Here is a 25,437-nt window from a genome sequence, read left to right on the forward strand (position 1 = left end):
TTATCTACCTGGGCGCTGCACGAGCCCCCGCCTCATTTGCATGCACAGGTAGAAGCCGGCCAATGGGAGGCGGCGCTGCAGGCCGCGCCCCGCACGGGGAGGGGCTGAGACACGGCCCTCGCCCTCGCAAGGGGTGGGGCTATGCTAATCAGGGCGGCTCTGAGCCCGCCTGATAGGCGCAGGTGCAGGGCTATGCTAATGAGCGGGGAAGGGCGGGGCCGTCGCGCCCCCTATTTCTAGGCGCTGCCGCCGGCGGGGCTCGAACTCGCGGAGTCCACCATGAGCTACTCGCGCAGCCGCCCGCCGAGCTTCAGCAGCCTGTCGCAGGGCTGCCTGCCCAGCCGGGGCTCCGTGTACCGGCCTGCCCCGGCCTTCCAGCCGGGGCTCCGCAGCTCGCCCAGCCTGAGCCGCCTGGGCCCTGCCGCCTTCTTGCAGCCCAGCCTGGAGGTGGACCCGCAGCTGCACCAGATCCGGAGCGATGAGAAGGAGCAGATCAAGGGGCTCAACAACCAGTTCGTCTCCTTCATCGACAAGGTGCGGGGCCCCGGCACTGCGCGTAACCCCCGGCCTGGCGCCTCCTGGCCCCTTCCCGGCCAGCCCAGAAACCACGGCAGGCGCGCAGGGCCTTGCCAGCTCTGCAGGGCGGGCAGTTAGCTCCGGAGAGGGGCGGTCTGGAGCCAGCTGCGGTAAATCCAGATTCACAGTGCAGTGTGGACACAAAAAACCCGGGCTGGGGGACACCGGGTCCAGGAGGTCAGGTCTGGAGCCTGGCTAGCAATGCCTGTGGGCGTGGGGCGTTAACCTCTGAATGCCCCTCGCCAGCCACGCCTCCCATGTCTCAGGGCTGCTTTGCTGAAGCTTGATCAAGGACCAAATCCAAGCAGCTGCTCAGCAGAGAAGCGCCTGCTGGAGGCAGAGGGGGGCAAACAGGCTCGTCCTGAACCCTTCTTCTGACCCCGCGGGTGCCCATGGCTTACAGCCGAGCCTGCGCATGAGCCAGAGCCGTTAGGGGACCTCTGCGCATCTTAAGGGCCCCCGTTAACACCAGTGGGCTCAGGCTCAGGCCCTGCCAGCACTGGGTGGCACAAAGAGCGAACTAGCTGAAGTTCAGACACCGGAAATCCCAGCAAGTGAGGAGCGGGCGGCATTGTGTGCCAGCCCCCTGCTGCGCCCCCGAACTCAGAGTGACCAGATCGGCTCTGAAAGAAGCGGGCCCTGGTGGGAGTATTTCTAATGTCCCCTGCAGCAGTAATGGTGCAGCCACGTCCGGCCCCAGGGATCAGAGATATAAGGCAGGGGAAGCCACGTCTCTCACTGGGCTGCATCTGTTGGTGAGACTGCCAGGGCAGGGCTCTGGTCCTGTCTCCTGTCACCCAAAGGGGTGAGCCAGCGCTGGCTGGGGCAAAGCCACCAGGAAGTTCAGTGGTGCGGAAGCTCCTGCAGCCACTTGATCCCTTCAGTGACAGGAGAACAAAAGACTCTGAATTCCTCCTGTTCTGCAGGTCAAATGCAAATAAGAACGTCCCCAGCGCGCAAGGTGGTTGCTTAGTTATGAGCCACTCTGGATCGCGTGACACATGCCCTGCTGGGGAGGAGCTGGCTCTGGTGCAGCATTTTACTCGCCTCTCAAACCCGGCCCACGCCTGTGGGGGCCTGCGGGTCGCTCCCGGCTGGCAGCTGTGGGGTGGCCCCTTTGCAGTCAACTGGTGGGGCTCATCCGGGTCTCGTCAGATGAATACCTGCATCCCAGATGCACTGGTCATGGAGCAGCCTGGCAGCCCCTACCCATACCACACCTAGATCTGCAGGGGCGCGTCCTGCCAGAGCACGTGGGACCTACCGAAAGCCCTACCCACGTCCACGTGCCTGTCCTGTGCCAGGGGCTTCGTACCTTCCCCCCAAATCCTGCGTCTTGGCAGCGGTTGGACTAGGTGCCACTTGAGGTCCCGTCTAACCCTGGGTTCTGGGACCATCACTGGTGTTGGTCTTCCCCTGAGCCCGGCCTGTCTCCTGCATGGGCCGTGACACCTAGCACTGTTCCTGTCCGGCCGCCAAAGGCCTCTGGATGCCACGCGCCAATCATTCTGCTCAGTGCTGGGTGCGCCTGCGTGGTCCCATGGGGGAGGCTTATGTGGTGAGGCTCTGATCCTCCTGGAGCCTGCTACCCACTGACCCGAAGCAGTTTCTATTCTGTGGAGGTTTCAGAGGTCGCCGCTTAGCCTGTGTCTGCAGAAACCAGGGGGAGTCCTGGGGCTTCTCACGCCTTTGCTAGGGTATGAACCTTCGTGCTGTCAATCTTTAAGGTGCCCCAAGATTCCTCCGTTACTTGCAGGCCTTACAGCCTGGTGCAATGGCTTTTAGTCCTTCCCCCCGCCCCCCCGCAGCCGTGCTGTGCTGGGAGCGGCCCAGAGGGAGGACAGCTCCATCCTGGCCTGTGCCCTTGAAGCCCGGTGCTCCAAGGGGAAGATCTCCTGCCCAGCGAGCTCTGTCGCCTCCTCCCTGCCAAGCCTGGGGCTGTCTTTAGCAGAGCCAGGCCCTGGTCGCCAGATGGCCGCTGCAGCAGGTGGTTCTGTGTGGGCACAGAGCCCAGTTCAGCGCCCCACCCCTTGCAGGTGTGCGGATCAGAATGACTTACCTTGCACCCACGGGCCTGACTGGGGGCCACCCGCCACATGGTCCTCCCCAGCCCAGGGAAGGGTTTGGGCACCGCCACTCTGCCCCAGAACCCCCTCTACCCCCCCTTCCCAGTCCTTGCTGCGCCTGCGCTGCTCCTCCCCCCACCCGGGGGGCCCAGGGCACTAGCGGGGCTGGGGATCGGGCACCAGCAGCGGGGGGACGCTTCCCCCACGCTCACCAGCAACGCAGGTGATGCGGAGCAACACAGCCCTAGTTTGCTCTGCTCCCCCAGGGTCTCTTCCCGGCTCGTTCCCTGGCTGGCCTCTAGCCAGCTCCTTTGCCCTCCCCCCCATGCTGTTTGGGGGTGCCTGGCTTCCCATGCCCCTCTACCCCCACAGCACCCCAGTTCTGACCCCGGGGGAGCATGCGGGCACCTGCTTGCAAACCTTTGTGCTCAGAAGAGAAGACACCACATCGCCCCCTTGTGGTGCAGCCGGGGTCTGTGGCTGGATCCCTCAGTAGCCAGCGGCAGCGGGCGACTCAGTGTTCCTGTCGCTGCCGGCGTTTGGCTCTCCAGTTACCTCCCCCTCGCGTTCAGAAGGCAAATTCCCAGGGTGAAAAATGCGGCAGACCCAGCAGCGTGAAGCAGTGTTGCGTCGGTGAGGCCGAGACAGGAAACATCAACGAAAAGGAAACGAGGAGCTTCACATGGAGGGGGAGGTCGCCCTCCGAAGCGTCCATTGGGAACACCGCCCTGTTCAGGTCCCTTCGCTCGAGCCAAGGAACTATTGTCAAAAATCAGCAGGTGATGTCAGGACCAAGCACCATCTGGCCCATCCCTGACAGGCGTCTGTCTAACCTGCTCTTAAATATCTCCAGGGATGGAGATCCCACTACCTCCCCAGGCAACTTACCCCAGCGTTCAACCACCCAGACAGGGAGGAATTTTTTCCTAATGTCCAACCTCAACCTCCCTTGCTGCAGTTTAAGCCCTTTGCTCCTTGTCCTGCCCTCAGAAGCCCAGGGGAACAAGTTTTCTCCCTCTTTTAGGTACTTGAAAACCGCTGCCATGTCCCCTCTAAATCTCTGTTCTAAGCTAAACAAACCTGGTGCTTCCAGTCGTCCCTCACAGCTCATGTTCTCTGAGCTTTCATCATTCCTGCTGCTCTTGTCTGGGCCTTCTCCAATTTCTCCCTGTCCCTCTTGAAATGTGGGGCCCAGAACCAGACCCAAGACTCCAGCTGAGGCCTAATGAGCTGTGGGTGGAAAAACGACTTCTCGTGTCTCGCTCACATCGCTCCTGTTAGCACATCCCAGGATCACTAGCGGGGGCTTTCCAAGCGTTGTGCTCCAGGGGAGGTTTGGGGGCCGTTCTCTGGCTGGAATCAGCCCAGGTGGTCACAGTGGTCGCTGCTGGCCTTGGAATCTAGGCTGGAAGGGAGAATGTGGGCCAAGGGGAAACACCTGCTCTTGCAGCTCTGCCTGGCCAGGGAAGGGCAGAACCGACCTGGGCAGATTCCCACCTCGCGGGTTCCAGGGGGCGTGGGGATTTACACCTGGTGCTTTGCCCTCTGCAGCTGTACCTGGGGTGCATTGACCCTCACTAGACATTTCTGAGGGACCTGCCTGAGCCCACAGAAGGGGCAATCTCCCTGCACAGCCACCTGCCTGGGCGACCCCGTTGGGCAGAGGGAAGTGCAGTGCCCGGTACTGCCCGGTCTCCTCTGCAGGTCCGTAACCTTGAGCAGCAGAACAAAGTGCTGCAGACGCAGCTGAAGCTGCTGAAGGAGAAGGACAGCTACAAGTCCAGCCTGGGGCAGATCTTGGCCGCCTCCAGCCAGAACCTGAAGCAGCAGATTGAGACGCTGAGCCAGGACAAGAGCAAGCTGCAGGCAGAGCTGGACCACACGCAGGTGCTGGTGGAGGAGCTGAAGGGCAGGTACGGGTGTCCCAAGCAGGCATCGCCATCCCATGGTGGGGCAGTGCCAGCTCGGGGAGGGAGGAAGCCCCAGGGGGTGGGATGGGAACTGAGCAGAGGAAAGGCCTGGTCACTGCCATCCATTGGACCCATCAGTGGGGGGACAACCCTGCTCCTGTGAGCGGGGCCTTGCCTGACCCCACCCCTGGTCCTGGCTGGGATCAGCTGGTGTGTGCCCTGGGAAGCCGTTGGGTTGTACGTACCCCACGTACCCCTTTTCCATGCCCTGGTTGGCCCACCCTGCCCCACCCTGCCCAGAGCCAAATGCGACTGAGCAGAGCCACCTCCCCCAGCCTCAGACACACCCTGGAGGGTCCCAATCTCCCACCGAGGTCCCGTCTCCACCTCCCACCGGCTACGGTGGCAACTGGCCGGGGCTGTCCACGCGGGCTGCTGAGCCAGCTCCAGAAGGGGGGCGCTAACGAGCTGGCTCAGGGCTATTGTCCCAACATGCCCCCAATCTCTGAGCAGCCCCAGAGCCTCCCAGCTGGGCCGTGCGAGACAGGCCAGGAGTCAAACCTGGAGCCAGTCTGTCGTCTGGGCCCTGCTGCTCTGGCTTGGAGTCCGAGCATCCCTCCCCATGCTCCATGGGGCAGGGTCCTGTGCCCAGCACATTGGGGCCCCAGGGTGCCACTGCTATGTGCTGGCCCTGGCACCTCCCCTCTCTCCCCAGGTACGAGGACGAGATCAACCGGCGGAACCAGCTGGAGAATGAATTTGTTGTGACAAAGAAGGTGAGAAGCCCCCGCCGCCTGCCCAGGGCATGTGTGTCCAGCCAGCCCCTGCTTTCCCTCTGCTGCCCGGCAGGGTCTGTCCTGCCCCTGGGGTCCCACTTCCCATCCCAGAGGGGCACCCCAGGGCAGGCTCGGACTCGGGGCACTGCATGGCTGGCCCCAGATCCCTTCCACCCATCTCCGGTGCCTCTTCCCCGGGGAAGGCGTCGACCCCCCAGGGACAGCGGAAGGGAAATCGGGGGAGAGCCCATGCCCTGTGTAGCTGTGTAACTGCAATGCAGCAGTCCAGTGTTTTCTGTAAAATACAGTAATAAGCCTGCTACAAAGCAATGTGCCTCCGTGTACCCTGGCAGCCGCCCTTTGACTTAAGGATGCCCACATCCTAGGACCACTTCTGTTCAAGATCTTCATCAATGATTTAGATATTGGCATAGAAAGTACACTTGTTAAGTTTGCAGATGATCCCAAGCTGGGAGGGGTTGCAACTGCTCTGGAGGCTGGGGGCATAATTCAAAATGCTCTGGATAAATTGGAGAAATGGTCTGAGGTAAACAGGAGGAAGTTTAAGAAGGACAAATGCAAAGTGCCCCACTTGGGAAGGAACAATCAGTGTCACATGCAGAATGGGGAGAGACTGTCTAGGGATGACTACAGCAGAAAGGGATCTAGGGGTTATCGTGGACCACAAGTTAAATGAGTCAAGAGTGTGATGCTGTTGTGAAAAAAGCAAACGTGATTCTGGGATGCATTAACAGGTGTTGTGAACAAGACACGAGAAGTCATTCTCCCGCTCTGCTCTGTGCTGGTTAGGCCTCAGCTGGAGTATTGTGTCCAGTTCTGGGCACCGCAGTTCAAGAAAGATGTGGAGAAATTAGAGAGGGTCCAGAAAAGAGCGACAAGAATGATTAAAGGTCTAGAGAATATGACATATGAAGAAAGGCTGAAAGAATTGGGCTTGTTCAGTTTGGGAAAGAGATGATTGAGGTGGGACATGACAGTGGTTTTCAGGTCTCTAAGAGGGTGTCATAAGGAGGAAGGAGACAACTTGTTCTTCTTGGACTCTGAGGGTAGAACAAGAGGCAATGGGCTTAAACTGCAGCAAGGGAGGTTTAGGTTGGACATGAGGAAAAAGTTCCTACCTGTCAGGGTGATCAAACACTGGAATAAATTGCCTGGGGAGGTTGTGGGATCTCCATTGCTGGAGCTATTCAAGAACAGGTTAGATAGATGTCTAAACTATCCCTGATAGACAGTACTTGGTCCTGCCGTTGGGGCAGGGGGCCGGACTCGGCAGCCTTTCGAGGTCCCTTCCAGTCCTAGTGTTCTACGATTCTGTGTTCGATCAGGAGCAGCCCTGGTGGCTGATCACGCGGCATGCGGATGTGGGGGATGGGTCAGTTAGGGGTCCCGCGCTGCAGAGGTTTTGCTGATGTAAGCGGCAGATGGGCGCTGTGGGTATTGTGGTACGAGCGAAGGATGTGTGTGTTAATTAGGTGCGTTTGAAGGTAGTTTCTAGGCTCGGATGTGCCAAGGGGGAGCCAGGATCTCGGAGGCACCGGCCACTCACACCAACGCCCCCGTAACGAGCGGATCTGTGACTCTGCAGTTAAAAGCAAGCGCCCCCAATGTGTGAAAATAACACATCCCACTGAAACCAGGGGGGCAGCGCCCCGAAAAGGCATCAGCGGCTGTTGTTGGGCATTAACTTCCAAACAAACACAGGCCTGGTGGGGGGAGGGCAAAGGGGGCAGCTGCCCCACAGCCCAGTGACTCAAGGGCTCGGGGGTCCAGCCCCTGACACCACCAGAGTGCCCCATGGCATGTTCGGGCAGCTCCAAGGATGGACAGGGCACAGCACTAGGGAATGACTGCCAAGCTCCACCCCTTCTGCCCCAAGCTCCTCCCCTTCAGGAGCGCTAGCCCCGCCCCCTAGCCCGGGGCAGTGGGCCATGAATAAATGTTACAAAGTAACTGATTAAGGCAAAATGCAGCAAAATCCATAGAACTGCCCAAGAAACAATTCCCGTACAAGACGGGGCGTCTTGCGCAGTACCGTGGGGTCCTCCTGCCACAGTCTCAGAGCATCAGGATCGTGGCTGAGAGCCTGGCTCCCTCCTCACGGCCCCCGTGGCTGGCCACTCGGTTGCTGTGCGCCTCTAAATGGCACCTGGGACACCAGCAGCAGGCCTGTGCGTGTGTAGACACAAGCGTGCACGAGTGTGCTGATTTCTGTGCTAGGTTCCCAATAAACGCAGCCCACCACCTCTTCCCCTAACCAAGATCCACGTGCTTCTTGTAAGCCTAACTCTGGCCAGCGTCCCTGCCCCGGCTTGCCCGTTCGCCAGACAGAGCAGATGGCGCCAGTGGCTAGCTGCCCAGCCCCCCTGCTGCTGGGGTCTGTCCCCATGGTGCATGCGTGGGGCCCGAAGGGCCTGCCTCTCCCCACCCTGATGGAGCCTGTCGTGTGCCGGCAGGATCTCGACGACCTGTATCTGCAGAAGGTCGATGTGGAATCGAAGCTGGAGAGCCTCACGGATGAGATCAGGTGCCTCAAGCAGCTGTTTGATGAGGTGGGTTCTGGGGGCCAGCACGTGGGTCCTGCTAAGTCTGCAGCACAGGAAGCAATGGGGGAGCCGGAGATGGCGGTGGGGACAGTTGGAATTTGGCCCCAAAGGCTCCGTTGCTTCTTGCTGGTGTCCCTCCGGGGGAGCGTGTGGACGCTGCTGGAGTGGGGACTCATGCAAGTGGCAACCAGAGAGGAATCCCCTCCCTCAATCCCTTCCACCACCACCCCCAGGAGATCCGGGAGCTGCAGTCCCAGGTGCACAACACACAGGTGAGGGTGGAGATGGACAACAACCGGGAGCTGGAGATGAAGCAGGTCGTGGAGGAGGTGAAAGCTCAGTACCAGGCCATGGCAGCCAAGACCCGCGAGGAGGCCGAACAGTGGCACAAGCACAAGGTGAGTGGTGCTTCTCGCACACTGGGTGTGCCACACACCCACTGAGCTGTGTGCTTGCATGGCTGCACTTCCTCATTCTCGCACGCTGCTCGCACACCGGTGTGCTCAGGGGCATGTCCCCGTGTGGGGTGGATTTCACTCAGCACATGCCTCTTCCGAACACGGCTACCTCAACTTTCTCCGCCTCACACGTTTGGCTGCACCCAGGGGATCTATTCTGTAGCTCAGTAGTTTGAGGATTGGCCTGCTAAAAGCAGGGTTGTGAGCTTAATCCTTGAGAAGGCCTTTACCAGCACACCTAAGTACTCTTGGCCTGTGAACGGTCAATCCTAGGATGCTTCCGTCTTATTGGTCTGGAGTGCCTTCAAGACCATGACCTGCTCACCTACCTTGAAGGACCACTCCCTACACCTGGTACGTTGGGCATAACCAGCCTTCTGCTCTTGCTGAATATTCAGCAAGTCCTTTTGAGCGAGATTTAAAGAATCTCTAATGATAGGTAGTCTACAAAATCTAAAATGTTAATTCCTGAGGAGAGGTGGTCCCCTCTGGTTGCTGCTTTCTGAATTGCAAAGGGTCCTTAACCTCAGGGCCAAACATCATGTCAAAGGGTGAAAATCCCAAACTGGGATGTGGGACATCTTTATAGGCAAACAGTAACTTCTGCCACAGCAGGTCCCAATCATTGGCGCATTTGTGCTCTGACTCCAAAGTCCCATTTAAATCTCTCCACCAGGCCATTGGTTTGATGGTGGTAGGGGGCGACAACTTGGTGTTTCACCTCATGAGCTTCCCAAAAATGTTAGTCTCTGCTAGAAAATTAGTCCTTGAACCTGTGAGATCTTTGTGGGCCAACCTACCCAGCAAAAATATCGGTTAAGGCCTGGAACTCGTTCTTGGCTGTAATGCTCCCTAGTGTGACTGCTTCAGGCCATAGGGTGGCAAAGTCCACCAGAGCCAGTATGAACTGCTTCCCTCTGGAAGCCCTTTTTAGGGAGTGGTCTCATAATATTCACAGCTGCACGCTGAAACAGGACCTCAGTTATGGGAAGTGGCTGGAGAGGTGCCTTGCGCTGGTCTTGGGAGGGGGGCCAGCGGGTGGGGAACCCCAAGACCGGACGTAACTAGACACATCCTTGCCTATCCCTCCCAGTGGAACGACTTTCCCAGTCGCTCTTGGGTTCTGTTCACCCCGGCGTGGCCCCTAGGGTGATCGTGGACTAAGCGCAAGAGCTTTTCCCTTAGTTGGAACTAGCGACTGCCTCCGGTGGGCACAAGGAGGGCTGGCACCCTCAGACGGTCTCCTTGTATAGAAGCCCTCTGCCCACCACCAACCTGCACCTGGTAGAAGAGCTGAGTGGCGGTAGGTCTCTCCAGGCCACCGTCCAAGCTCCCTTGAGGCGCTCATCAGCTTCCTCTTCTGCCTGGAACTGCTCTTGCTGCCGGAGACGTCAGCTCCTCACAGGGCTGTGGGCATGGCCCCTCTGCAAGCGATGCAGGTTAGGTGGGTGTTGGTCCTGGTTGGGAACCGCCTTCCGCTGGCACGCTGGGTGGTGTTGCAGGCTCTGGTGGCGCCTCTCACAGGTCCAGGCACGGCTGCGAGTCCGTGGTGCCCTCTGCTGCTGACAATTCTGGCCCTGGAGCAGTTCCAGCTGGATTTCGGGACTGGATTGGGGACCCTTGGAAAGTCCTGGGGAACTTCTTGCCAGAGGACGTTGTGAAGACCAGGCATTTAGGGCTATGTCCACGCAGCAGCCTTACGTGGAAAGCAAGCCGCTCCAGAATAGCTATTGCAAAACAGGGCCGTTACACCCCCGACAACGTACTCCAAAATACCCAGTCTGCACACACAGTGCCTCTTGGGAATTAGTGCTAAGACAGGGAATAGCGCTTGTTTCAACGTAAAAGCTATTCCTTGCGGCCCGGGCTCCAGCGTAGCCATAATCTACTCAATTTGCGTTGCACCAATGGCGTGAGTTATTTTGAACTCGCTGCCAGGCCCACAGCACCGAAATTCGAGATTAAAAAATGATTCTGAACGGCCCACGATCCTCTCGCGTGCTGGGGAGCGGGAACAAAATACCGCGCTCAGAATAGTCGTGCTGTTTCGATCCTGGTGCTTGGCTGGGGGGTTGCTATTTAGGTTTACACGCATATTCCGAAAAAGAAACCTCCGGGTAGCCTTAGTGACAGTTATTTGGAAATAGGCGCTATTCCTCCTGCCGGGAGGTTTACTGGACTTGAAATAATGCGCCCGCTATTTCAAATTTATTTCGACAGCCCGTGAGTTGAAATCACAGCTGTTGTCTTGACGTAGCTTTGCTGTGTGGCTGAAGCCTAGCAGGGTTTAAAAAGGGCTAGCTGCACTTCTGCAGGTTAGCCAGGGCAGGTAGGGATGGTGGCCCTGGCCTCTGCTTGTTGCAGGCTGGAAATGAGTTACAGGAGGGATCACTCAAGTGATTCCTGTTCTGGCCACTCCGCCGGCGCACCTGGCCTTGGCCACTGGTGGTAGGCAGGACACTGGGCTGGATGGACCTGTGGTCTGAGCCAGTGTGGCCATTCTTATGAGCCACTGCTGCAGTGGGTGTTTCTGGTGTGGGGTCTGGCTCTGTCACCTCCGTTTGGGTCTCTGGTCCTGGGGTGTCTGGGTGCACACACTGGTCGAGGCTTAGGAACTGCGTTAGGTGTGCTTAGTTCTGCTACCGGGGACCGCTCATAGAATCCCAGGGCTGGAGGGGACCTCAGGAGGTCGTTGAGTCCAGCCCCCTGCTTCAAGCAGGATCAACCCCCATTAAGTCATCCCCGCCAGGACCTTGTCCAGCTGGGACTTATAAACCTTTAGGGATGGAGAATCCACCAAGTCCCTAGGCAACGCATTCCAGTGCTTCCCCACCCTCCTGGGCAAATAGATTTTCTTAATATCCAGCACAGACCTTCCCCACTGCAGCTTCAGCCCATTGCTCCTTGTTCTGCTGTCTGTCACCACTGAGAACAGCCTCTCTCCATCCTCTTTAGAGCCCCCCTTCAGGAAGTTGAAGGCTGCTATTAAATCACCTCTAAGTCTTCTCTTCTGTGAACTAAACAAGCCCAAACCCCTCGGCCTCTCCTCATAGGTCTTGTGCTTCTGCCCTTTAATCGTTCCCTTAACCATTCCACCCCCTGGGTCGTGTCATGTGGCTGGCGAGGTCTGCCACCAGCGTGGGAATCAGATGCAAAAGTCCATGTTCCCGATCAGCCCTTGTATGGACCGGTAACGCGACTGTTGGCTGGTTGTAGGGGTCTGCCTGGGAGGGTTGAACCACGCTGCCTTTGGCTGCTGGGCTGAGGAGTTTGGGGTCCACAAGGCACTGGTATATCGTGGACACCTTTGCTTCAGTGTTCCTCCACGGCCGTGACCTTCTTTCCATTCCCACTCTGTCCCCCTTTGCTCTGGGGAAACGGAAGAAACACCTGGGCCTGAGGAGTCCTGGACTGGCCCTTGGGCTGATTGGCTTTGTGACCTGGGTCATCACCTGACTGGCGTGTCCCCGGAGTGAGGTGGGGGTTGGAGGCTGGTGGGGGGGTGAGAGAAGCTCTGGGGCTTCCCTGAGGGTCGAGAGGACCATTGCTGGAGAGGTGGGTTCCCAGGTGGTCCCCTGGGGTGGGATGCCTCCTCTGGCTGTCCCCACAGACTGCTGGTAACTCAGTTTGGATAACACATCTCCCCCTCTTTGCCGATCTGCCCCGCCTCGACTCTGCCCTTTGGGTTTGTGTCTCAGATGTGCAGCTGGCGCTCAGGTGGGACACCCTGCGAGAACGGTCCCATTTCAGCAGGAAACGGAGCTCTTCCCAAGATGCAGCTTCTGCCCCTGTTGCCCAGCTCCCCGGACTTGTCAGAAATGCAGGCGTGGGGGGCGAAGCCATGTACTGAGCTGGGCAGCCATACCCTTGACAGGTGCTCTCAAAATTCACAAAGTGGTCCTGTATCTCAGCTCCCACCTGGCCCCTGGGGAGCCTGCTAGGGTACTGAGCAATTGATTGGAGCAGGGTTGTTAGGTGGTGTACCTGGAGCATCCTGTCTTTTAGCTTTCTCCAGCTCGGCCTTTGCCCTGGGCTTCTCCATCGTGGGAAGAAATTCTTCTCTTTCCTAGTGACCCGTCAGCTTCCCTGCAAGGCAGCTTCTCACCCGGAGCTCCGTTAGGTAGCAGGGGTACAGCTGTTCCCTCCCCCCCGCCCCAATCCCTCTCCACTGAGCTACGACCCCCGAACCTCTCACAACCACAGCCCGGTTCCTCTGTCCCTGGTTGGGACATGTGGCTCACGTCTGGGGTCGTGCCAATTCCCTACCCTACTCTAGCTAGTTGATTGCCCCGAGAGCTAGGGAAAAAGAGCTGTTTGGGCTGGAGTGTCTGGCTCGGCAGGGTTAACCCTCTGCAGCCTGTCCCCGAGGCAGCAAAGAAAAACCCTGCAGAGCTTGCAAAGAGTGGTGGGAAAAACCTGAGCCCTATTAAAATGTGGGGGTCTCAAGGAGCCCACTAGGGGTTGATTCCGCACCCTGGCACTGCGAGTGCAGGTAATGGGGCCAGCCAGATAAAACCCTGCTAGACCAGCTCTGCAGAGCCCAGAGACAAAAAAGTTTCCTGATTTCAGGTTCCCTGAAATCCATTAGCAGCCGTTTCCACTGTGGCAACACAATCCCCTTTCCAGAAAGAAATCGCTTGGACTCTTCCCTGAGGGTGAACCCCCCCCCAAGCTCCTTCCCCCAACAGGAGTGTGATGGGGTTCAGGGGTCCCCCTGCACTGCACCCCGTCCGCTGGCAGGAGTGACTCTCACTCAGCAGGTACAACAGAAGGTTTATTAGGCAACAGATGCCCAGTTTCTCACAGAAGCGACAGCACAGCAGCCAGAGACAGTCCTTCTAACCCGTCCTGGGGGGAAGACCCCGAGGGGTGCCCCTCTGGGGTGTAGCTTCCCCCTCCTCAGGCTGGCTGCCTTCCAGCTCTCCCTTTTCCTAGCCTCTAACTGCCACCCCCGATTCAAAACCCAGCTCAGCTCCTCCCTGCTCTTTGTTCAGGCAGAGGTGTCACCTGCCCGTTGTAGCCCCAGGGTTATCTTTAGCTACTGGGAGCTGCTGCTTGCCTCAGACATCCAGCCTGACTCACACATGCACTCCCCCCACTCCATCACATCTCTCCCCCCTTCCAGACCGAACTGAGCGAGGTCGCTTAGCCAGTGACCTGGGGAAGTTCGGGGCCCTCCCTGCGTGACAGGGCATTGGCTATGGTGTTGTTGTTCCCCTTGACGTGGACCACCTCCATGTCGTAGTCCTGCAGGAGCAGACTCCACCGCAGGAGCTTGGCGTTGGCCCCTTTCATGTGATGCAGCCAGGTCAGGGGTGAGTGATCGCTGTACACGGTGAAACGCCGTCCAAACAGGTACGGCTGCAGCTTCCCTAGCACCCACACCATGGCCAGACATTCCTTCTCTATGGCCGCGTAGCTCTGCTCCCGGGGCAGCAGCTTCTTACTCAGGTACACGATGGGGTGTTTCTCCCCTTTGTCATTCACCTGCATTAGCACAGCGCCCAGCCCCACGTCTGAGGCATTGGTGAACACCAGGAAGGGCTTGTTGAAGTCTGGATTTGCCAGCACTGGGGCCCTGACCAGAGCCTCCTTCAGCGCGCAGAGGGCCTCTTGGCACTGCTCTGTCCAGACCACCTTGTCAGGCTTTCCCTTTTTACACAGCTCCGTGAGGGGGGCTGCGATGGAGCTGAAGTGGGGCACAAACCTCCGGTAGTACCCCGCCATCCCAATGAAGGCCTGGACCTGTTTCTTAGTCTGGGGTGTTGGCCAATCTCTGACAGCCTCCACTTTAGCTGGCTCTGGCTTTAAGCAGCCGCTGCCCACCTTGTGGCCCAGGTAGGTCACCTCAGCCATTCCCACCTTGCACTTCCCTGCCTTGATAGTCAGACCAGCCTTCTGGAGTCAGTCCAGCACCTGCTTGAGCTGGGACACATGGTCCTCCCACGTCTGGCTGAAGATGCAAATGTCGTCCATGTAAGCCAGGGCAAAGCTCTCCATCCCTTCCAGTAGCTGGTCCACCAGATGCTGGAAGGTAGTGGGTGCCCCCTTGAGGCCAAAGGGCAGGACCAGGAACTCATAGAGCCCCACAGGAGTGATGAAAGCCGACTTCAGCCGGGCATCTTGGTCTAATGGCACTTGCCAGTACCCCTTGGTGAGGTCTATGGTGGTGAGGTAACGGGCTCCCCCCAGCTTGTCTAAAAGGTCATCAGGCCTGGGCATGGGGTAGGCGTCCGAGACAGTGATGGCGTTAAGCTTGCGATAGTCCACACAAAACCAAACAGACCCATCTTTTTTAGGGACTAACACCACAGGAGAGGCCCAGGGGCTGGAGGAGGGTTGGATCACCCCCAGAGCCAGCATGTCTTCAACCTCCCGCTCTATGTCCTGAGCCGTCCTCCCTGTGGCTCAGAATGGCACACACTTGATAGGGGCGTGGGTGCCTGTCTCTATTCGGTGGACAGCCAGGTCAGTGCGTCCGGGTCTGTCCGAGAATAGCTGTTGATGCGAATGCAGCACCTTCTTGATCTCCGTCTGCTCGGCAGGGGTCAGCTGGTCTGAGAGGGGAATAGACTCCAGCAAGGAGCCGGCTCCAGTCCTTGTGAGTAAATCCACCAAGGGATCATCCCCCTGCCCCTCCCAGTGTCTGCACACGGCCAGCACCAAGTTCTGTCTGTCCCAGTAAGGTTTCATCATGTTCACATGATAGACCCGGTGGCTGTGGGCCCGGTTCGACAGTTCCACCACATAAGTCACGTCATTTAGCTGTTTGACAACCTTGAAGGGCCCATCCCAGGCCGCTTGCAGCTTGTTCCGCTGCACAGGTACAAGGACCATCACTTGATCCCCGGTGGCATAGGCTCGGGCCCTGGCGTTACGGTCATACCAGACCTTTTGCTTCCTTTGGGCCATGGAGAGGTTCTCCCTGGCCAGGCCCATGAGCTCGGTGAGTTTTTCCCGGAAGGTCAGTACATACTGTACCACTGACTCCCCTTCAGGAGAGGCCGTCCCCTCCCACTCTTCTCTGAGCAAGTCCAAGGGTCCCCGTACCCTCCTTCCGTACAGCAGCTCAAACGGGGAGAACCCCGTGGATTCCTGGGGCACCTCCCTGTATGCAAACAGCAGGTGGGGTAAGTACTTGTCCCAGTCATGGGGGTATTGATTCATGAAGGTTCTCAGCATCTGCTTCAGAGTCCCATTGAACCTCTCCACCAGCCCATTGGTCTGCGGGTGGTAGGCTGTGGCCCAGGTGTGCCGGACCCCACACTCGTCCCACAAGCTTTGCAGTAGGGCCGACATGAAGTTGGACCCCCTGATCTGTGAGGACCTCCTTGGGGAACCCCACTGCTGAAAATGGACAGCAGTGCATCCGCCACGGTGTCAGCGTCGATAGAGGTCAAGGCCACTGCTTCTGGGTATCGCGTGGCAAAATCTACCACTACCAAAATATATTTCTTCCCCGAACGCGTTGCCTTGCTGAAGGGGCCCACTATGTCTATAGCCACTTTCTGGAAAGGCTCCTCTATGATGGGCAGTGGCCTCAGGGCAGCTTTCCCCTTGTCCCAGCTTTTCCCCACCCTCTGGCAGGGATCGCAGGACAGGCAATACAGACGGACAGCTGCAAAGATCCCTGGCCAGAAAAAGTTCTGCGAGCGGGACATCATGGGCTAGGTACAGCAGCCTGCGCCGGTACTTTTGGGGAACCACCAGTTGCCTCTGGACCTTCCATGGCTCCGCTTTGCGTCTGGGAGCCCATTCCCGGTATAGGAATCCCTTTCCCACAGGAATCTCTCCCTGCAGCCCTCCCCCAGCTGTGGAGCTGGGCTGAGACTGGCCAGTTCCCTCAGCTTCTGCAAGGAGGGGTCTCTCTGCTGCTCTGCCTGGAATTCTTCCGCTCAGGCAGGAGCGGATGCTACTTCCCCATCCCTGCCTGGCTCCAGCACCCCTGGCCTGTGAGACCTGGTTTTTGGGGGCCCCCTTTCTCTCAGGGTTGGCCCCTGTGGCTCCTGTGACTTTGGCTGGGCCTGTACCCCTGAATCTGGGGAGCGCACCCCTCGTTTTCTTTGGCTACGGGTCAGGACCAGGGCACGAGGGCGTTCACCTGGCCAGTTCTCCAGGTCAGCCCCCATCAGTACATCCGCCAGCAAATGGCTGTGCACGCCCACTTCCTTGGGGCCTTCCTTCTTCCCCCATTTCAGGTGCACCCTCGCCATGGGCACCCTGAAAGGGGTCCCATCAATTCCTGTTATCGTCAGGTGGGAATCGGGTATCATGCAGCCCGGTGCCACCACCCCGGGTCGGGCCAGCGCCACGTCAGCGCCTGTGTCCCAGAACCCCGTGACCTTTTTCCCGTCTACCTCGAGGTGTTTGAGACACTTGCTCCACAGAGGCATTGCCGCCCCCACTCTGTAAATTGGCCTCTGAGCATTTGGTCCCCCTGAGGAGCTGGTCTGTGGGGCGGACTCGGCCCAATCCGAGTGCCCATTGTCAGCACCACCCGCCTTGGCCGCCAGCCCCTCTGGCTTCTGGGACCCCACCCAGTTGACTCCATGACCCCCCGGCCTGATCAACCTGTCTGGGAGCTTGGGGCACTGGGCTGCTCTATGCCCCTTTCGCCCACAGCGATAACAGCCTGGGTCTTGTTGTGTCCCTCGGGCCGGCTGCTCTGTCCGGGCTTTGTTTGGCTCTCTCGGGGGTAGGTGGCTGGCCCCTCTTTCCTGGGCTTGCCCAAGAGGTGGTCCCCTCTGTCGTACAGTTAGGGACCGGTCTCTCTGAGATTCTCGGTTTCTCCAGGACTCCCTCTCCCTCCGGGACTCCCTCTCTCTCCGAGACTCCCTCTCCTTGTGGGGCTCACTTTCAAACCTGGCCCGGCTGTTTGTGAAGTCATCTGCCAGTTTCCCTGCATCGTGTGAGTCCCCTGGCTTCCGGTCCACGAGCCACACCCTCAGGTCAGGTGCGCACATCTCGTAGAATCGCTCCACGACCGCCAGCTCGATCAGGTCCTCTACGGACTGGACTCCCATTCCGAACGCCCACTTCTGGTAGTATTGCTTCAGGCGGGCGGTTGTATCTACATGGGTTTCCTCTGGCCTCTTCTGCGCCTCCTGGAACTTCTTGTACATCTCCGGAGTCAGCCCGAACTCATGCAGCAGGGCCTGTTTGACCCGTTCATAGTCCCCAGGCTGCAGCCCCACCAGCTGGCTGAGCACCGCTGCGCCCTTCCGGCCCAGCAAGGGGGTGAGGTGCCGGAGCCACTCATCTGGGGGAACCTCATGCAACTCACAGGCTCGCTCAAAGGCGGTAAGGAACTCGTCCATGTCCCCTGGGTCCTGACACTGGGCCAGCACACGCGTCTCCAAGTGACTGGCTACCCCGAGCCGTCTGGCCCTCTCCCCGCTTACCGCAGCTGGGGCCTCTTGGCGTCTCGCCTCTGCCATGGTTCGCTCATGCTCCCGCTGTCGCTCTCTCTCCTCACGCTCTCGCTCTCTCTCCTTCCGTTCTCGTTCTTTCTCCTCCCGCTGTCTCTCTTGTAGCTGGCGCTCGTGCTCACGCTCTCTTTCTCGTTCCTGGCGCTCCTGCTCACGCTCTCTTTCCTGTTCCTGGCGCTCCAGTTCCTTTAATTTCACCTCGAGCTCCAGCCGTCGCAGCTCTGCAGTGGGGGACTCTGCCCGCGATGGACCACCGCTAGCTGAGCGCGACCTGGCGGGCACCGCGTCTGTCTGACGGCGTCGAGCCCCTGCTCGTGTCGGAGAATCCGAAACGCTTCCCGAGGCTGACCGGCCACTTTCTGCCGGGACAGGCTCTGCCCCCCCGGATCGGTCATTCTCTTCCAGCCGTGCAATCAGCTGGGCCTTGGTCGCCTTCCCCACGGTCAGGCCCCTCTCTCTGCACAGCCCCGCTAGCTCTGCCTTCAGGAGTTGGGTATAATCCATTTCCCCGCTATCTCCCGGGGTATCCACTCACCAGCAGCAGCTGCAGGAATGGCTCTGTTCCCCCTCTGGCTCTTGTGAGACTCCTTTCTTCTCTGGTGCTCAGTCAGCCACTGCTGGGAGCTCATCTGTGGGTGCCGTGCATCCCACTCCTGACACACCCCGTCCGCTGGCAGGAGTGACTCTCACTCAGCAGGTACAACAGAAGGTTTATTAGGCAACAGATGCCCAGTTTCTCACAGAAGCGACAGCACAGCAGCCAGAGACAGTCCTTCCAACCTGTCCTGGGGAGAAGAGCCCGAAGGGTGCCCCTCTGGGGTGTAGCTTCCCCCTCCTCAGGCTGGCTGCCTTCCAGCTCTCCCTTTTCCTAGCCTCTAACTGCCGCCCCCGATTCAAAAACCCAGCTCAGCTCCTCCCTGCTCTTTGTTCAGGGCAGAGGTGTTACCTGCCAGTTGTAGCCCCAGGGTCATCCTTAGCCACTGGGAGCTGCTGCTTGCCTCAGACATCCAGCCTGACTCACACATGCACTCCCCCCACTCCATCACAAGGAGCACCCAGGGGGAACCAGGCTGGGAGCTGTGCGCTCTCTGCAACATGTCTGCAGCCAGGCACGTAGTTATAAGCCCCCATGGCACACAAGGGTGGAGCAGTTCTTGTTAACAATGCAAAAGGGCTGCTCTTATTGAAACCAGGCTCTGCAACCCAGCGGAGGGTGAGAGTTCAGCCCCTTGGACTGCAGCAAAACGGGGTTTCCCAGGTCAGATTCGTGGTTACAGAGCAGGACAAAGGAGCAAGTAACCAGCTCAGACCCCATCTCCCACCCCCAAACAAAAACCAATACACCTGCCGTGGGAACCTCAACTTTTCCCTCCTCGCACGCGCCTGCACCAGGGCCGGTTGTGTGCCAGCTCCTGCAGCAGAGCTGCCCTCCTCTGGGCCTGTCAGAAAAGGGGGTTCAGCTGGGGGTCGGTCTCGGGTTTGACTTTGCCGCCTTAGCGTCCATTGCCCCGATTCCCTCCCTGGGGGTGACAGAGGTAGCCGGGTTCGTCTGTATTCCAGCAGAACACAACAGCAGCCCAGCAGCGCTTTAAAGACTAACAAAATAACTTATTAGGTGTGAGCTTTCATGGGACAGACCCACTTCTTCAGCCAGAGCCCCACCAGAGCAAACTCCACATAGCAAGCACAGAGGTCCAGAAATTGTTATCAAGGCTGGCAAATCAGAAGAGCAGAGGGGGGCAGGAAGGGTGAGGTGGGGTGGGGAAGATAAGAGTTAGATTTAAAAAAAAGTATGTAAAAGAGTCCTTACAATGGGCCAGGTAATTGCTGTCCTGGTTCAGACCACGTGTTAATGTGTTGTATTTGAATATTTGAGCACTCTCTCTATAAAGGATCTCAGGAACTCCCTGGGGGTGGGGCAGCTTAACCCTTTCCTCGCTCTCCAGGTGAGTCTAGCCCAGAGCAGCAGGAAGAGCCATTCTTCCCAGGTTGGTAAAACCCAATCGTGGGCGAGCTGCCGCGCAGGCGCCAGCGAGAGGGCCCTGAATGAGTGACACCAGGCGGTGCGTGCAGAGCCCCCGTCGGCAGAGCGGCGTGCACCGATTTGTAATGCCGGCCGTTTACTGCCGGACCTTCGCTGTTCATCGAAAATAATCAGGAGGGTTTTTACTTTGCAGTAACGGTGTCAGGAGCCCAGAGAAGTTCTTAGCGAGCTGGGGCCGGGGGAGGAGGACGTGGGTGGTGGGTTCACGTCCCCCACTGGGGCTGAGCTGATTCGTGGGACTGACTCAGCTCCCATCCTCTCCCTGGTGCTGCTGGGCCCGCCCCAGAGCCGGGGAGAGGTGTGCCCGACCCACACGGAGTACGAGCTCCCTGGCGGAGGGGAAGCCCTGCAGAAGGGATGGCACAGAACAGCCCTGCCCGGCGGATGGGACCTCGTGGGTCCGGCCCCGCTCTGCCCCCTCGCGCTCCCTGCCAGGGCCACTCTGGGCCACAGCGAGGCCTTAGCACCCCCTCTCTCGCCCTGCCCCAGATCAGCGACCTGGCGACCCAGGCCCAGAAGCACGACGACGAGCTGAAAAGCGTCAGGGCTGAGATCTCGGAGCTGAGCCGCTACGCCCAGAGGGTCAACGCCGACATTGAGGCCCTGAAGAACCAGGTGAGTCCCACCTTGTGCCGCCACCTCCCACCTAGCAGGGCTCCGTGTGGGGCAGGGACTCGCTCCCCATCCAGGGAGCCCCTTGGGCCAGCTCCTCTGCCGATGCCGGAGGCTCCTGGGGGAGCTGGTTGTCCCCCTGCCCCGGGCTAACCCCGCCTGTGCCCTGGCCAGCGAGCCAACCTGGAGCACGAGGTGGCACTGGCGGAGGAGCAGGGCGAGCAGGCGGTGCGTGGTGCCAGGGAGGCTGCCCAGGAGCTGGAGGAGGCGCTGAGGAGGGCCAAGCAGGACATGGCGCGGCGGGTGCGTGAGTACCAGGAGCTGATGAACATCAAGCTGGCCCTGGACGTCGAGATCGCCACCTACCACAAGCTGCTGGAGGGCGAGGAGAGCCGGTGAGCCCGTCAAGCCCCAGTCAGCCACAGATGGGGGTGACTGGCCCAGGCTGGGCTGGCAGGGGCTGCAGGTGGGAAGTGAGGGGCACCGGCAGGGCTGGGGGCAGGGCTGGGCTGGCAGGGGCTGTGGGTCAGGAGTGAGGGGCACCGGCAGGGCTGGGCTGGCAGGGGCTGTGGGTCGGGAGTGAGGTGCACCGGCAGGGCTGTGGGGGGCAGGGGCTGAGGGTGGGGAGTGAGGGGCAATGGCAGGGCTGGGGGGGGCAGGGGCTGTGGGTCGGGAGTGAGGGGCACCGGCAGGGCTGGGGGGGGCAGGGGCTGCGGGTCGGGAGCGAGGGGCACCGGCAGGGCTGTGGGGGGCAGGGGCTGCGGGTCGGGAGCGAGGGGCACCGGCAGGGCTGGGGGGGGCAGGGGCTGCGGGTCGGGAGCGAGGGGCACCGGCAGGGCTGGGGGGGGCAGGGGGGCTGTGGGTCGGGAGCGAGGGGCCCCGGCAGGGCTGGGGGGGGCAGGGGGGCTGTGGGTCGGGAGCGAGGGGCCCCGGCAGGGCTGGGGGGGGCAGGGGGGCTGCGGGTCGGGAGCGAGGGGCCCCGGCAGGGCTGGGGGGGGCAGGGGGGCTGCGGGTCGGGAGCGAGGGGCCCCGGCAGGGCTGGGGGGGGCAGGGGGGCTGCGGGTCGGGAGCGAGGGGCCCCGGCAGGGCTGGGGGGGGCAGGGGGGCTGCGGGTCGGGAGCGAGGGGCACCGGCAGGGCTGGGGGGGGCAGGGGGGCTGCGGGTCGGGAGCGAGGGGCACCGGCAGGGCTGGGGGGGGCAGGGGGGCTGCGGGTCGGGAGCGAGGGGCACCGGCAGGGCTGGGGGGGGCAGGGGGGCTGCGGGTCGGGAGCGAGGGGCACCGGCAGGGCTGGGGGGGGCAGGGGGGCTGCGGGTCGGGAGCGAGGGGCACCGGCAGGGCTGGGGGGGGCAGGGGCTGCGGGTCGGGAGCGAGGGGCACCGGCAGGGCTGGGGGGGGCAGGGGGGCTGTGGGTCGGGAGCGAGGGGCCCCGGCAGGGCTGGGGGGGGCAGGGGGGCTGTGGGTCGGGAGCGAGGGGCCCCGGCAGGGCTGGGGGGGGCAGGGGGGCTGTGGGTCGGGAGCGAGGGGCCCCGGCAGGGCTGGGGGGGGCAGGGGGGCTGCGGGTCGGGAGCGAGGGGCCCCGGCAGGGCTGGGGGGGGCAGGGGGGCTGCGGGTCGGGAGCGAGGGGCCCCGGCAGGGCTGGGGGGGGCAGGGGGGCTGCGGGTCGGGAGCGAGGGGCCCCGGCAGGGCTGGGGGGGGCAGGGGGGCTGCGGGTCGGGAGCGAGGGGCCCCGGCAGGGCTGGGGGGGGCAGGGGGGCTGCGGGTCGGGAGCGAGGGGCACCGGCAGGGCTGGGGGGGGCAGGGGCTGCGGGTCGGGAGCGAGGGGCACCGGCAGGGCTGGGGGGGGCAGGGGCTGCGGGTCGGGAGCGAGGGGCCCCGGCAGGGCTGCGGGGGGCAGGGGCTGAGGGTCGGGAGCGAGGGGCCCCGGCAGGGCTGCGGGGGGCAGGGGCTGAGGGTCGGGAGCGAGGGGCCCCGGCAGGGCTGTGGGGGGCAGGGGCTGCGGGTCGGGAGCGAGGGGCACCGGCAGGGCTGTGGGGGGCAGGGGCTGCGGGTCGGGAGCGAGGGGCACCGGCAGGGCTGGGGGGGGCAGGGGGGCTGGGGGTCGGGAGCGAGGGGCACCCCACGCACCCATACAGCTGCAGGGGACCAGGGCTCTCCCAGGGTGCTTTGGTAGAAGCCACCCAGGGCCCTGTCAGACTCCTCCCTGGCCAGGCGGGGGCGTGGGGTGCAGTGGGGCTCTGTGCTGGAAGAGGCAGGTTCCCCTGCCGGGTTTGGCTTCTCACCTAGAGGCAGCGAGGCCGGCGAGCTGTGCAGGATGCTGGCAGAGTCCCTGCCTTCCCGGCCGTCCCACCTGCACAGGCAGAGCGCCCTGGGCCCAGAGCCCTGTCTCCGCTCTGGGGCACAGCCCCACTGCACGGCAAAGGCCGGGGGTCCCTGCCAGGTCTCCACCCGCCCTGCCCCTCCCACTGCACCCAGTAACCTGCTCCCCTTGACAGCCCTCCTGTGTCGCTTCCTCCCTCCCAGGATGATCATCCCAGGCCCGAACCCGCAGGTCAGCGCCATAGACAGACTGGGTGAGTCTCTGCCCGGTCGGTGCCTGGCCCAGGGCAGCCCCCTGCTGCAGGCACCAGCTGCTTCTGCAGCCCACGGTGCCCTCCCCGCTGCCACCTGGGCGCTCCCACGGGGGTGGAGACAGCACGACTGTGTCCACACGCGTTAGACGGCGGGTGTTGGGACAGTGGTGGGGGCCCGGGCTCAGCCCTCGGCAGCAGCTGTGCGGCCCCGTCCTGTAGCTGTCTGGGGCTCTGACCCGGCTGGCACGCACGACCCCACCCCTGTGTCACCCCTGTCACGGACCAGCCTCCCCGCTGATGCGATGACACACGGACCCATCGGCTGGTCCTGTTCCCTGGCCCGGGCGCCGGCTCTGTTCCAAGCCAGTCGGCCACACCAGGGCATCTCTGTATGCAAATACATGGAAATCCCAGCCCTCCTGCAAATTAGCTGCTGAGCAAAGGCGGCGTGCCTGGCTCGTGGATTTGCATGCATAAAGCCTCGCCTCTGATTGGCCAGCTGACTCCAGCTTTCCCGCCTCCCCTGTGCATATTCATGTGGGGAATCAATCAAGAGCTTCTTCCTAAAACCGAGCCCTCTTTGATTTCTCGATTAGATTTTTAAACCCACCCCCACCCCTTCCTGACTTGCTTACGCAGCTGGCCCCCCGCCCCTCCGAGCGGCGCTTCCCTCCCTGGATGGGGCCCCCGCGCCTGCCTCCTCGCACAAGAGACCAGTCCTGATTAAGACCATCGAGACCAAGGACGGGAAGGTCCTCTCCGAGTCCAGCCACTTCGCGGACGACTAGCCCGGCGCGGATCCCCGCAGACGGGTTACGCGCAGGTGGCTTGAGGCCCCATGCTGCCCTGGGTCACGAGGAAGTCCCCGGCTGGGAGAGGTGCCAGAGAGATGATTCAGGTGTGAAGCATCAGGCAAGCCCCGCAGAGCACATGAACTCCATGGGGCAGGGCGTGCGCTAGAGCAGGGGGGCAGCAGCCCCAGCAGGCGAGCTGCTTTTCAGCCTCATGCGGCCAGAGTTCAGCCCCACCTCTCCTGGGGAGCAGAGACAGGGCCAGGCCAGGCCCACCTGCAAGCCGGCGGGTAGAGGGGCTGCCCCCATTCCCTCCCTGCCCCTTCCTCGCAGAACCCTCTGGCCACCCGGCTCTGGCATAGCCCCCAGTGCTGGGGGCACTGAGCACAGCGGGTCCTTGGCCTGGGCCGGCTCAGCCCCATCCTGCACCCCCCTAGTTTGAGGGGTGGGTGTGTCTGCTCCTCCCACCTTCCCCCCCCACAGACAGGTGGGGGTCGGGGCATCTCTCATATGCCAGCGCGCAGGCTGACCGCAGAGGACAGTCCGTCCGATTGCGGCCCCTCTGCCTTGGAAAGGTTGCTGACCCCAGGGCTGGAGTAATCTCGGGCGAGAAGGGTGCTGAAGGCAGGAGATCCGCAGGGAATCTATTGCTCGAGTCACTGCTCTATTCTAATGCCCCAGCTAGCCTTGGATTTCTCCCTGTGGGCCGGTTCCCTGGGAAGGAGATGCCCCAGCGGGGTCTACATATCCCATATGAGCCCTGCCCCATGGCATTTGTATGCTCTGCAAGGCTTGCCTGATGCTTCACACCTGAATCGTCTCTCTGGTGCCTCTCCCAGCCCCTGAGGGTGTCATCTGGGCTCCTGGAGGGCTCAGCTCCCTGCAGGTAGGGAGGCTGGTAAAGAGGCGACTGGAGCTCTTTGTGTTTTGTACTGTCTCTGGCAATGCGCAGCCACCTTCTGGGATGCTCTGCAGCCGGATTCCCTGTCCTGGCTGCCCCTCTGCCCATGTGAGCCCCAGTCGGGGGGGACGAAATGGCTCGGAAGAGCCCAGAATAAGAGAGCTTTTTTGCCTGGTTCCTGGCTGTCCTGGCTCAGGCATGTCCGTACGCAGGGCGCAACGGCTGGCCGGTCCTCCCGCTTCACGCTCGCTTCCACCATTCACTGGCGCCCCACAGGCCAAGGTGTCCCTGCAAACATGCCCCAGCCAGTGGCTGCGAATTGTCAATGTGCACCCAAACTGCAGGCCCCTCCCTGCCCTGGCGCCAGCTGGGAGGTGCAGGCGGGTGTGAGTGTTGGGACCAGCCACCAGAGGGAGAGAGGAGCAAACACATGCTCTCACTTTGCCTCAGGGACAATTTGCAATACCCGCAGGCACTGCAGAGGCTGGGAACTGGTAGGGACTACGGAGGTGAAGGGTATAATGGAGAGTGTTGCCAAATCCTGTGATTTTTAGTGCAAATCTTATGATTTTTGTAGGCTTTCTGAAAGATTGTTAATGCTGGAATCATGTTATCACCCTGAGCATCTCGGCTCCCTCCAAAACCAAAATGTTTAGCCTTTGGTCCTAGAGAATTCAGGGCCTATATCTGCAAGTTTTTATCTAATACCCAAAGCCAAATAAAAAAAAAAAAAACCCTTG

At 61.0% G+C, this 25,437-nt stretch overlaps 1 protein-coding gene across 1 annotated transcript; it reads left to right on the forward strand.

The window, feature by feature from the left end:
• The first annotated feature begins 279 nt into the window (after positions 1 to 279).
• Positions 280 to 25,437, forward strand: LOC142016784 (keratin, type II cytoskeletal 8-like). Its single transcript, XM_075001036.1, has 9 exons — positions 280 to 534; positions 4,347 to 4,555; positions 5,268 to 5,328; positions 7,803 to 7,898; positions 8,126 to 8,290; positions 20,312 to 20,437; positions 20,609 to 20,829; positions 22,956 to 23,005; positions 23,645 to 25,437. Exons 1-9 carry the CDS (start codon positions 280 to 282, stop codon positions 23,791 to 23,793), a joined length of 1,332 nt encoding a protein of 443 aa, XP_074857137.1. The 3' UTR covers positions 23,794 to 25,437.

This window comes from Carettochelys insculpta, chromosome 8, assembly GCF_033958435.1.
Source record: "Carettochelys insculpta isolate YL-2023 chromosome 8, ASM3395843v1, whole genome shotgun sequence".
Classification (NCBI taxonomy): domain Eukaryota; kingdom Metazoa; phylum Chordata; order Testudines; family Carettochelyidae; genus Carettochelys; species Carettochelys insculpta.